We start from the raw sequence: 13,082 nt of genomic DNA, 5'->3' as shown, positions 1-13,082 counted from the left end.
ATGATTTCATCACTGCACTTCAGCCTGGGTGACAGAGCGAGACCCTGCCTCAAATAACAATAATAATGAGGCATATAACTACTAGCAAAATCTGAAAGTAAAATCTAACCAGAACCCATTTTTCTCATGTAACCACACCAACGAATATTCAAATAACTAAAATGTACTCCCCATTCTAACTTTGTGACAAAGATTTAGCCTGAAGTTTACCTTATTTCTCTGTAGTCTTAAACACTCTGGACAATTTAAGAAAACTTTAAGAATATCATTTACTGTTCAGACAAGCAACATCAAGGGAAAAAACTGAAAAGGAATTGGATATTTAACCCCAAAAACCCTTCCCATAAAAGGTTCTCACAAAAGGAGTAACCTTACAGTGGAGGCACCTAACAGACACAACCGTGAAGCAATCAAAGTTAACAGTACCACTACTGGGGCAAAATGACATTGCATGGCTCTTGAGACGCTCTGGGAAGCACATATTTCTTAGGCATTTTTTCTGCTAAAAAATGAATAAACTGAAACTAATCATGGGGAAATCATGTGAAAAACTCAACTGAGGACAATTCTACCAAACAAACGGCATGCCTTTATATGTTATGAAAGACAAAGAAAAGCCAAGGAGGCCGGGCATGGTGGTTCACGCCTGTAATCCCAGCAGTTTGGGAGGCTGAGGCAGCAGATCACTTGAGATCAGGAGTTCAAGACCAGCTTGGCCAACATGGTGAAACGCTGTCTCTGCTAAAAATACAAAAACTAGCCAGGTGTGGTGGTGCGCGCCTATAATCCCAGCTATTGGGTAGGCTGAGGCAGAAGAACCCTTGAATCCAGGAAGTGGAGGTTGCAGTGGGCTGAGATTGCACCACTGCACTCCAGCCTGGGTGACAAAGTTAAGACCTTGTCTCCAAAAAAAAAAGGCCAAGGAAAGATTTTTAAAGACTTTAAAAGACACACAAACAAAATGCAATGCATGATTCTGAATTGGACTGTGAACTATATAAGATATTAAACTTGGCCAGTCACAGTGGCTCACGCCTGTAATCCCAACACTTTAAGAAGCAGAGGTGGAGGGATCACCTGAGGTCAGGAGTTCGAGACCAGCCGGGCCAATGTGGCAAAACCGTCTCTACTACAAATACGTAGTGGCATGCGCCTGTAATCCCAGTTACTTGAACCCAGGAGGTGGAGGTTGCAGTGCGCTGAGATCATGCCACTGCACTCCAGCCTGGGCGACTGAGTAAAACTCTGTCTCAGGGAAAAAAAAATATATATTTTAAACTTAAATTATTATACACTATTAATGTACAGATCTTACTACTTAATAGTTTTCACTATTATCAGGACAACTGACAAAAATCTGAGTATAATCTATCCATTAACAGTATTGTATCTAAGTAAAATTTTCTAATTTAAATAATTATACTGACTATATGAGTGAATATCTTGATTCTTAGAAAACATACTCTGAGTGTTTGGGAGTAAAGAGCTATTGCCTATAACTTAACTCTCCAATGGTCCAGGAAAAGAAAAATGTGTTATATATAGAAAGAATGAATGATAAAGCAAATGTGATAAAAGTAACAAATGGCAAATTTGGGTAAAGAGCACATAAGACTTTTCTATATTATTCTTGCACCTTTTTTTTTTTTTGAGATAAGGTCTCATTCTGTCACTCCAGGCTAGAATGGGAAGGCATGATTAGCGCTCCCTGCAGCCTCCACCTCCTGGACTCAAGTGATCCTCCCACCTCAGCCTCCTCAGTAGCTGGGACTACAGGCACATGCCACCATGCCTGGCTTTTGTATTTTTTGTAGAGACGGGTCTCCCTATGTTGCCCAGGCTGGTCTCAAACTCCTGGACTCAAGTGATCCTCCCGCCTTGGCCTCCCAAACTGCTGGGATTATAGGCGTGAATCACCACACCTGGCCGTTTTGTAACTTTTCTATAAATCTGAATTATTTCAAAATAAAAAGTTAAACAACAGACATCAACTACTCATTTTCCCTTTTTACTAAATTGCACCAAGCTGGTGTGTTTCTGCAAGCTTCCTTACCACTGCTTCTTCTTGCTGCTGTCATTAACTCCAGCTGCCTCTGGTTTTCATGTCTATTTTACAACAAACTGACAGAAGTGAGGCCCAGGAAGGGCTGAAAGCTTCTACTACACAGTAAATGACATGAGATTTGTGACAGCTAAATTACTATTCAGAACAGCTTTCTACTATGTTTTAAGGTTAGCAACGATCAGTAACTCTAAATTTCTTATAAAGCTCTGAATACATTTTGCTTTCACATTACCATTTCCATCATCTCTGGATCTTCAAAATCATAAATAATGTGTTCTAAAATATCTCTGTCAGACACAAAACCTAATGCTCTGAACACAATAATGATGGGAACTTCTTGCTTGATATATGGTAGAGTTGCCACAATGCGCTGACCAATAGCACTCTTTTTTGCACCCTAGAAAAATAAAGTATCATTAGAACATGAATATACCAAAGCTCACAGCAATATAAAAACATGAAAAGAATCATTTAATACATATATTATTTGTGCATATTTCAAAAGAAGCATGCCTCCCATACTATGAGGAACCTCCTATGACTTCTTTTCAAAACCACTGAAACAAGTGTACTAATTTTACACACAGGTGGGTCACTTACACCTAAGAGAACTTCCATTCTCTATCTGCCTGCCAAGATTCTCTCAGAATTACCCAATACTGTATTTGGAAATCACTTTTGGCTGCAAAAGAATATGAATACTGATTCCTTAACTCTCCCCACCATGCCTCCCACTCCAAAAACAAACCTCTGAAGAAAGAAAGAGATGAGGGGTTAAAAAAAACAGAGAGAGAATATGAACAGACAAATATGGAGAAAAGCTAAGTACACAATGAAAAATAAATATTAAATCAGAGCTGGTCTGTGAGGCATTTCCTTGTTTCAATGTTTCAAAATCAACAGCCCCTTTCACACAGCTTTTTTCCAATTTCTCTCTCTTTAATTGTACACACATACAAAAACAAATTAAAAGTTACTAGCCTATGACATATCTGATTTCTCAGTTTTAATCATATTTGTCTGATTAAATATCAATTTCACTCTATGTTCCCTTGGCATCATAACCCTACATTATTACAATTCCTCTAACAACGTCCATCATCTTCCTCCTCCCACCACAGGGCTCCTCCTTTAGAACTCCTCTCATGGGTTTGTTCAGTAACAACTTTTCACAAGTGACACCCAAATCTTCATCTTGATCTTTTTCCTGTGCCCTCATATCTCCAATTGCCAACTGGTTGTTTCTAATTGGACATCAATTATTCCATTTAGTCTATTATTTGTTTCACCATAGATCTTATTTCAGAACAAGCAGAACATTAAAAAATAATATAGCTGGGCACAGTGGCTCATGCATATAATCCCGACACTTTGGGAGGCCAAAGCAGGAAGACTGCTTGAGACCCGGAGTTCAAGACCACCCTGGACAACATAGTTGGAACTCATCTCTATAAATATTTTTTTAATTTTTTAAAGAAAATTAAATGTCTACAACATGCACTCTCCAAAAATCTTGTCCAAAACTGAAGTTATTACATTCTCTCCTAAATCAATTACTGGAAGTTCACCACTCTCCTGGAACCTCAGAATAGAAATCACAGTATCTTAGTTGACTCATCCTTTTATCATTCTGCCCCCATTCCCATCAAATACTTGTACCTGGGCCCCATTCCACCCCCATTCCCATTATTGGGTCAGCAGATTTGGAAAGGTGCCCCCCTTTTGCACTTAGAAGAGTCTAAGGTTATTGATGTGAACCTTTAGTTAAGATCCACTAATCCAGATCCACCCTGATCTTCTACTTGTCACTCATTATTCAACACACTCCATCCAGCTCAATCAAAGCTATCTTCCAGTGATTCTCCAAACACTCATCCCTACTCTCTTCCAATAAGAATGTACTTCCAGTTTCTCTCTGCTTATATAAATCTATACTGTCTTTCAAAGGGTAAGTCAAATCCCATCTTCTCTACGAAGTGTCATGAACTGGTCAGGGCAGTGGCTCACATCTATGATCCCAGCACTTTGGCAGGCCAAGGCAGGCAGGTTACTTGAGCTCAGGAGTTCGAGACCAGCTTAGGCAATATAGTGAAACCCTGTCTCTACTAAAAAACACAAAAATTAGCCAGGTGTGGTGGTGCATGGCTGTAATCTAACTACTTGGGAGGCGGAGGCACGAGAATCGCTTAAGTCAGGAGGTGGAGGTTGCAGTGAGGCAAGATCTCACCACTGCACTTCAGCCTTGGCAACAGAGTGAGATCCTGTCTAAGTTTGCATGGACACACCATACTAGTAATCTCATTCTCCTCCAAATTTCTATAAAACTGTTATATATAATAGGTGTCATTTGGCCTCTGCACTGTGTTACTATCATTTAATGTCTAAATCATGTATTCCCAATGAAACCATTACTTTCTTTCTTTCTTTCTGAGACGGGGTCTGGCTCTGTCACCCATGCTAGAGTGCACCTGGCACTGATCTCAGCTCACTGCAACCTCAGCACTCAAGCCATCTCCCCACCTCAGCTTCCGGAGTAAGCGGGACTACAGGTGCCTGCCATCACATCCAGCTAATTTTGGGGGTTTTGTTGTTGTTTTGCTACAGACAGTGTTTTGCCATGGTGCCCAGGCTGGTCTCACACTCCCAGGCTCAAGCAATCCACCCACCTCACCTTTCCAAAGTGCTGAGATTACAGGCATGAGCCACAACACCTGGCTGTTTTCTCTATAAGGATTGTGTGTTTTAATGATCTCTTACAATACCCAGTAATGTTGTGCACATGGGAAGAATGCTTATGTTACAAATAAAATATTATGAAAGGCTAGGCACGGTGGTTCACGCCTGTAGTCCCAGCACTCTGAGAGGCAGAGGTGGGCAGATCACAAGGTCAGGCATTCGAGACTAGCCTGGTCAAAATGGCTAAGCCCCGTCTCTACTAAAAATACAAAAATTAGCTGGGCATGGTGGCAGGTGCCTGTCTGTAATTCTAGCTACTCAGGAGGCTGAGGCAGGAGAATCACTTGAACCTGGGAGGAGGAGGTTGCAATGAGCCAAAATCGTGCCATTGCACTTCAGCCTGTATGACAAGACCAAGGCTCCATCTCAAAAAAAAAAAAAAAAAGAAAGAAAAGATAAAGAAAAAAATTTTCATCAAGGTTGAAATGAAGGAAAAACTGTTAAGGGCAGCCAGAGAGAAAGGTCTTGTTATCCACAAAGAGGAGCCTATCAGACTAACAGTGGATCTTTCTACAGAAACCCTACAACCAGAAGAGAGTGGGGGCCAATATTCAACATTTTCAAAGAACTTTCAACCTAGAATTTCATATCCAGCCAAACTAAGCTTCATAAGCAAAGGAGAAATAAAATCCTTTACAGACAAGCAAATGCTGAGAGATTTTGTCACCACCACGCCTGCCTTACAAGAGCTGCTGAAAGAAGCACTAAACATGGAAATGAACAACCGTACCAGGCACTCCAAAAACATACCAAACTGTAAAGGCCATGGACACTATGAAGAAACGGCATCAATTAAGGGGCAAAATAACTAGCTAGCATCATAATTACAGGATAAATTTACACATTAACATTAAATGTAAAGGGGCTAAATGCCCCAATTAAAAGACACAGACACAGACTGGCAAGTTGGATAAAGAGTCAAGACCTATCGGTGTGCTGTATTCAGGCAAGCCATCTCATGTGCAAAGACAAACATAGGCTCAAAATAAAGGGATGGAGGAATATTTACCAAGCAAATAAGAGCAGGGGTTGCAATCCTATTCTCTGATAAAACAGACTTTAAACCAACAAAGATCGAAACAGACAGAGGCATTATATAATGGTAAAGGGATCAACGCAACAAGGAGAGCTAACTATCCTAAATATATATTCTCCCAATACAAGAACACCCAGATTCATAAAGCAAGTTCTTAGAGACCTACAAAGAGACTTAGACTCCCACACAATAATAGTGGGAGACTTTAACACCCCACTGTCAATATTAGACAAATCAACAAGAACAGAAAATTAACAAGGATATTCAGGACTTGAACTCAGCTCTGGACCAAACACACCTAATAGATAGCTATAGAACTCTCCACCCCAAATCAACAGAGTATACATTTTTCTCAGCACCACATCACATCTATTCTAAAACTGACCACATAATTGGAAGTAAAACACTCCTTAGCAAATGCAAAAGAATGGAAATCATAACAAAGAGTCTCTCAGACCACAGTGCAATCAAATTAGAACTCAGGATTAAAAAAGTCACTCAAAACTGCACAACTACATGGAAACTGAACCACCTGCTCCTGAATGACTACTGGGTAAGTAACAAAATTAAGGCAGAAATGAAGAAGTTCTTTGAAACCAGTGAGAACAAATACATAATGTACCAGAATCTCTGGGACACATTTAAAGCAGTGTCTAGAGGGAAATTAATAGCGTTAAATGCCCACAGGAGAAAACAGGAAAGATCTAAAAGCGACACCCTAACATCACAATTAAAAGAACTAGAGAGGCAAGGTCAAACAAATTCAAAAGCTAGAAGAAGACAAGAAATAACTACCATCAGAGCAGCACTGAAGGAGATAGAGACACGAAAAACCCTACAAAAAAAAAAAAAATCAATGAACCCAGAAGCTGGTTTTTTGAAAAGATCCACAAAATAGACCACTAGCCAGACTAATAAGGAAGAAAAGAGAAATGAATCAAACAGATACAATAAAAAGTGATAAAGAGGATATCACCACTGATCCCACAGAAATACAAACTACCATCAGAGAATACTACAAACACCTCTATGCAAATAAACTAGAAAATCTAGAAGAAATGGATAAATTCCTAGACACATACACCCTTCCAAATCTAAACCAGGAAGAAGCTGAATCCCTGAATAGACCAATAACAAGTTCACAAATTGAGGCAGTAATTAATAGCCTACCAAACAAAAAAAGCCCAGGACCAGACAGATTCACAGCCGAATTCTACAAGAGGCTCAAAGAGGAGCTGATACCATTCCTTCTGAAACTATTCCAAACAATAGAAAAAGGGGGAATCCTCCCTAACTTATTTTATGAGGCCAGCATCATCCTGATACCAAAACCTGGCAGAGACACAACAAAAAAAGGGAATTTCAGGCCAATATCCCTGATGAACATCAATGCAAAAATCCTCAATAAAATACCGGCAAACCGAATATACAGCAGCATATCAAAAAGCTTATGTACCATGATCAAGTCAGCTTCATCCCCGGGATGCAAGGCAGGTTCAACATATGCAAATCTATAAACATAATCCATCACATACAGAGAACCAATGGCAAAAACCTCATGATTATCTCAATAGATGCAGAAAAGGCCTTCAACAAAATTCAACAACCCTTCATGCTAAAAACTCTCAATAAACTAGGTATTGATAGAATGTATCTCAAAATAATAAGAGCTACTTATGACAAATTCACAGCCAATATAACACTGAACAGGCAAAAACTGGAAACATTCCCTTTGAAAACCAGCACAAGACAAGGATGCCCTCTGTCACCACTCCTATCAACATAGTATTGGAAATTCTGGCCAGGGCAATCAGGCAAGAGAAAGAAATAAAGGATATTCAAATAAGAAGAGAGAAAGTCTAATTGTCTCTGTTTGTAGATGACATGATTGTATATTTAGAAAACCCCACTGTCTTGGCCCAAAATCTCCTAAAGCTGATAAGCAACTTCAACAAAGTCTCAGGATACAAAATCAATGTGCAAAAATCACAAGCATTCCTATACACCAATAATAGACAAACGGACAGCCAAATCATAAGTGAACTCCCATTCACAGCTGCTACAAAGATAATTAAATACCTAGGAATACAACTTACAAGGGATGTGAAGGATCTCTTCAAGGAGAACTACAAACCACTGCTCAATGAAATAAAAGAGTATACAAACAAATGGAAAAACATTCCATGCTTATGGATAAGAAGAATCAATATCAAGAAAATGGCCGTCCTGCCCAAAGTAATTCACAGATTCAATACTATCCCCATCAAGCTACCACTGACTTTCCTCACAGAATTAGAATAAACTAGTTTAAATTTCATATGGAACCAAAAAGGAGCCTGCACAGCCAAGACAATCCTAAGCAAAAAGAACAAAGCTGGAGGCATCATGCTACCTGACTTCAAACTACACTACAAGGTTACACTAACCAAAACAGCATGGTACTGGTACCAACACAGATACATAGACCAATAGAACAGAACAGAGGCCTCAGAAATAATGTCACACATCTACAACCATCTGATCTTTGAGAAACCTGACAAAAACAAACAATGGGGAAAGGATTCCCTATTTTATAAACGGTGTTGGGAAAACTGGCTAGCCATATACAGAAAACTGAAACTGGACCCTTCCTTACACCTCATACAAAAATAAACTCAAGATGGATTAAAGACTTAAACATAAGACCTTAAACCATAAAAACCATAGAAGAAAATTTAGGCAATGCCATTCAGGACATAGGCATGGGCAAAGGCTTCATGACTAAAACACCAAAAGCAATGGCAACAAAGCCAAAATAGACAAATGGGATCTAATTAAACTAAAAAGGCTCTGCACAGCCAAAGAAATTATCATCAGAGTGAACAGGCAACTCACAGAATAGGAGAAAAATCTATGCAATCTATCCATCTGACAAAGGGCTAATATCCAGAATCTACAAAGAACTTAAACAAATTTACAAGAAAAAAACAACCCCATCAAAAAGTGGGCAAAGGACATGAACAGACACTTCTCAAAAGAAGACACTTATGCAGCCAACAAACATATGAAAAAACGCTCATCATCACTGGTCATTAGAGAAATGCAAATCAAAACTACAATGCGATGCTCTCTCACACCAGTTAGAATGGCGATCATTAAACAGGAAACAACAGATGCTGCAGAGGATGTGGAGAAATACAAACGCTTTTACGCTGCTGGTGGGAGTGTAAATTAGTTCAACCATTGAGGAAGACAGTGTGGTGATTCCTCAAGGATTTAGAACCAGAAATACCATTTGACCCAGCAATCCCATTACTGGGTATCTACACAAAGGATTATAACTCATTCTACCATAAAGACACATGCATGCATATGTTTATTGCAGCACTATTCACAATAGCAAAGTCTTGGAACCAACCCAAATGCCCATCAAAGATAGACTGGATAAAGAAAATGTGGCACATATACACCATGGAATACTATGCAGCCATAAAAAAGGATGAGTTCAGGTCCTTCGCAGGGACATGGATGAAGCTGAAAACCATCATTCTCAGCAAACTAATACAAGAACAGAAAACCAAACACCACATGTTCTCACTCTTAAGAGGGAGTTGAACAATGAGAACACATGAACACAGGAAGGGGAACATCACACACTGGGGCCTGTATCGGGGTAGGGGTCTGGGGGAGGCATAGCATTAGGAGAAATATCTAATGTAGAGGACGGGTTCATGGATGCAGCAAACCACCATGGCACGTGTATACCTGTGTAAAAAGTTGCGCATTCCATACATGTACCCCAGAACTTAAAATATAAAATATATATATGAAAAACATGCTTGAGGTGACAGGTATGTTAAGCATCCTAATTTGATCATTATACATTGCATACATGCATCAAAACATCACACTGCATCCCACACCTGCATAATTATTAAATTTAAAATAAAACTTTATTAAAAATTACAAAAAAAAAATGGAAACCCCAGTTACCAAAAACCATTCAGTCTCATTTACAAATAAAAACCATTTAAATTATTTAAAACACCTATTCTCTATCTGCATTTAAACTTAAGGAGAGTAAAAACTCTGATCTTCAACTTCTTCATCCTTATAAGGCTTACAAAAGTAATGTTAGACTCTACAGAATGTAAGATCACAAGACTGGAAACCTAAATGTCTATCAAAAAAATTTAAAAAAATTAAAAATATACATGAGCTGAAATACAGTTAATTACAATTATTTTCCAAAACAGCTGTAAAGATTAAATTAAGCAATCTGAGTAACATAATTGGCATACAGCAAATGTTTAAGAACTGCTAGCTACTACTAGATTCCATTGTTAGAAGCAACCTATGCTTATAACTATGCCAGTGGTCTGCAGCTTCTAAGATGGTACCCAATGATCCCTGCCTCCTACTATTGCCCTTGTAATACCCTTCTCAGTGTGGGCTGAACATACTGACTTACTGACTTGCAACTACCAAAAAGAACATAGCAAAAATGACAAGATGTTGCTATCACTTTTAAGTTATAAAACAGTAATTTCCACCTTGCTCATACACTCTCTCTCTCTCTGGCTCTTTTTGGTTACTCTCTCTGAAGAAGCAAGCTGCTATGCTGCTGTCCGCTGCTATATGCAGAGGCCCACATGGCAAGGAACTAAGAAAGGCTACCAGTCAATAGCCAACAAAGACCTGAGACTCAGTCCAAAAGCCAATGAAGAAGTAAATCCTGCAGACAACCATGTGCATGAGCCTTGAGATTACGGCAGCCCAGAGAAACACCTGATTGCAGCCTTGTGAGAGATGCTTGGCCAAAAGATCCAGCCAAACTGCACCCAGATTCCTAACTCACAAAAACCATGAGATGATAAATGTTGCTAGAGAAGTCATTTGTTACACAGCAATGGGTAAACAATACAACATATAACAATAATAATTTGCTCCAGAAAAGCTTTTTTGGACCAAGAATGCAGTCTAGTAAATTTTAAAATAAGGCAAAAAGGAATAAACCCAAATAACATCATATCCAGTCCATACCTGCCCTCCTCTTGCCAGCATGCTAACCCATATAGTACTGGTGGGTCGGGAAGAATTCTCCAGACAGGATCTACACTCTCCTGTGTAGGCATATTTAGAATCCTTTTTGGCAAACACATAAACTGTGTTTGTTGCCATTTTCTCTTGGGCAATCAGAACCTATTTGGACAACAAGAAAGTTACAGCCATAAAATTCAAAAGGTCACTGAAGAAGAGAGTAAAATCTACATCTTAATTTAATCTGATCATATAGGCTCACTGAAATATTTAATTCTTGAACTTTACAAACTCCATTTTGCATAAATCCTTCATAGAAATAAGCTCCAAAACCGACTAAAACTGACCAAGTTTCCAGTGCATACTATATACAGCTAAATAAAGCTTTGGTTTACATAAGTTTAGCTGTCACACCATAAATAAGTCAACTGTCACTACCAGGTTATCCTGCATGAAAATCTTTCTTTTTTTTTCAACTTTAAACTGAATTTTAACTACCATTTTGTAATTTTTTAAAATAATGTTACTATACCTTTTCTGATCCATTAATAATGAAATAGCCACCAGGATCCAAAGGGCATTCATTTAACTCACAAAGATCACGATCTGTCAAGCCATTCAAAAGGCAGTAAGTTGACCGCAACATAATTGGAATTTTTCCTATGAAAGTTTTCTGATGCTGAGTCTGAAGTTGTTCTTCACCTTCTTTAATGACTGTTTTTGTTATATCAACATAAAGTGGAGCAGAATACCTTTGAAAATAACAGTAGATCATAGTTAAGCAATAGGGTATCTGTTAAAACAAATCTTCAAGTGGTTAAAATTACATTTCAGAATTCTATTTCAGTATCTACTGCTGACAAGGAAAAATTCTTTCTTACGTGAGATTTCTTAATCTAGCTTCATTGGGCATCATTGGTGAAGGAGCACCATCTCTTTCCCAATGGGTAGGCTTGGAAAGATAAATTTGTTCAAACTTCAGTAAATATCTTGGCTGAAATTAAATAAAAAACATGAAAAAGGTAAATAATTTTTTCCACAAAAGTTTTGATGATTCCATTTTCATTGACATTAACATTTTAAGTAGAAGCAGCTCTACAAACTGGCAAGATTAATCCATTTTACTGAAATGGGGACTTTCCAGTCAGTATCCATATCGCACAAACGTCAAGTTTTAAACCAAATCACTTTCTCTTTTTTTCCTCTTTTCTTAGAAACATTTTTCCCATAAGACAGGTAATGTGCTAACAAGTTTATAACAATGTTTAAGGAAGGCTCATCTGACACCCAATCATCACACTTATGAGCTACAAAAGGATCTGCTAACTGCTTTCTTAAGGCAGAAGACAAAAAGAGACTTAACATACCAAAAGCAAATAGAGACTGTACACATCATATGCTCTGAGTTTGTATCAAACTGTTAAAATGGTTTTGCATTAACAATCTATACGGTTTCATATGCCCTCTCCTTGGTTAGGGTCATCCAAAGTACAAAGCAACCAGAGAACAAAGATAACAATTCCAGACAATTAGAACTGTGTTCTAATCTAATCAATAGAACGTTTTAAAAGAATAAACCTAACTCTTCAATTAAACATACAAATTAATCTGTCAAAGGAGTAGAGTTAACAAAAGAAAAAAAAATTTTATTTTAAAAAACACACAAGCCAAGTACAGTGGCTCACGCCTGTAATCCTAGCACTTTGGGAGGCTGTGGCAGGCGGATCACAAGGTCAGGAGATCAAGACCATCCTGGCCAACATGGTAAAATCCCATCTACTAAAATACCAAAAAATTACCCTGGCGTGGTAGCATGTGTCTGTAGTCCCAGCTACTCGGGAGGTTGAGGCAGGGGAATCGATTGAACCCGGGAGGCGGAGGTTGCAGTGAACCAAGATTGTGCCACTACACTCCAGCCTGGAGACAGCAAGACTCCATCTCAAATAGATTGATGAGATAGATAGATAGATAGATAGCACACAAAAAAAATCCTCATCATTCTATATAAAGGGCTGAGAACTCCAACCCTGGCTGAATATAGCTTAGGCCCATAGCAAAAAAGGAAGTTTTCAATTAAACATTCACTTGCTGCCTAATAAAACAAGATCTATGAGTACAACTTTCTAGAGATAAACAGATAGTGTATTTCTCTCTAAATCAAGCCTCAAAGAAGGAAATAGGACTAAGCAGGTGTTTCACTAATAAATACTTATTGACATTCAAGTC

At 38.5% G+C, this 13,082-nt stretch overlaps 1 protein-coding gene and 1 pseudogene across 3 annotated transcripts in view; both read right to left on the bottom strand.

Annotated features, from left to right (window-relative positions):
- The window catches only part of POLR2B (RNA polymerase II subunit B), a 55,179-nt gene that overhangs the window by 31,524 nt on the left and 10,573 nt on the right, over positions 1–13,082 (bottom strand). For all 3 annotated transcript variants that reach the window (XM_032274314.1, XM_032274316.1, XM_032274315.1), the window contains 4 exons: positions 11,738–11,850; positions 11,389–11,608; positions 10,860–11,018; positions 2,298–2,462 (listed from right to left, as the gene is read on the bottom strand). In XM_032274314.1, the coding sequence (XP_032130205.1) occupies positions 2,298–2,462; positions 10,860–11,018; positions 11,389–11,608; positions 11,738–11,850 (657 nt within the window). The remainder of the gene's footprint in view (positions 1–2,297; positions 2,463–10,859; positions 11,019–11,388; positions 11,609–11,737; positions 11,851–13,082) is intronic.
- LOC116548855 lies at positions 12,083–12,175 on the bottom strand (annotated as a pseudogene).

This window comes from Sapajus apella, unplaced genomic scaffold, assembly GCF_009761245.1.
Source record: "Sapajus apella isolate SASKATOON/1434 unplaced genomic scaffold, GSC_monkey_1.0 scaffold5, whole genome shotgun sequence".
NCBI classification, from domain to species: Eukaryota; Metazoa; Chordata; class Mammalia; order Primates; family Cebidae; genus Sapajus; species Sapajus apella.
This window is presented reverse-complemented; position numbering and strand designations above follow the sequence as displayed.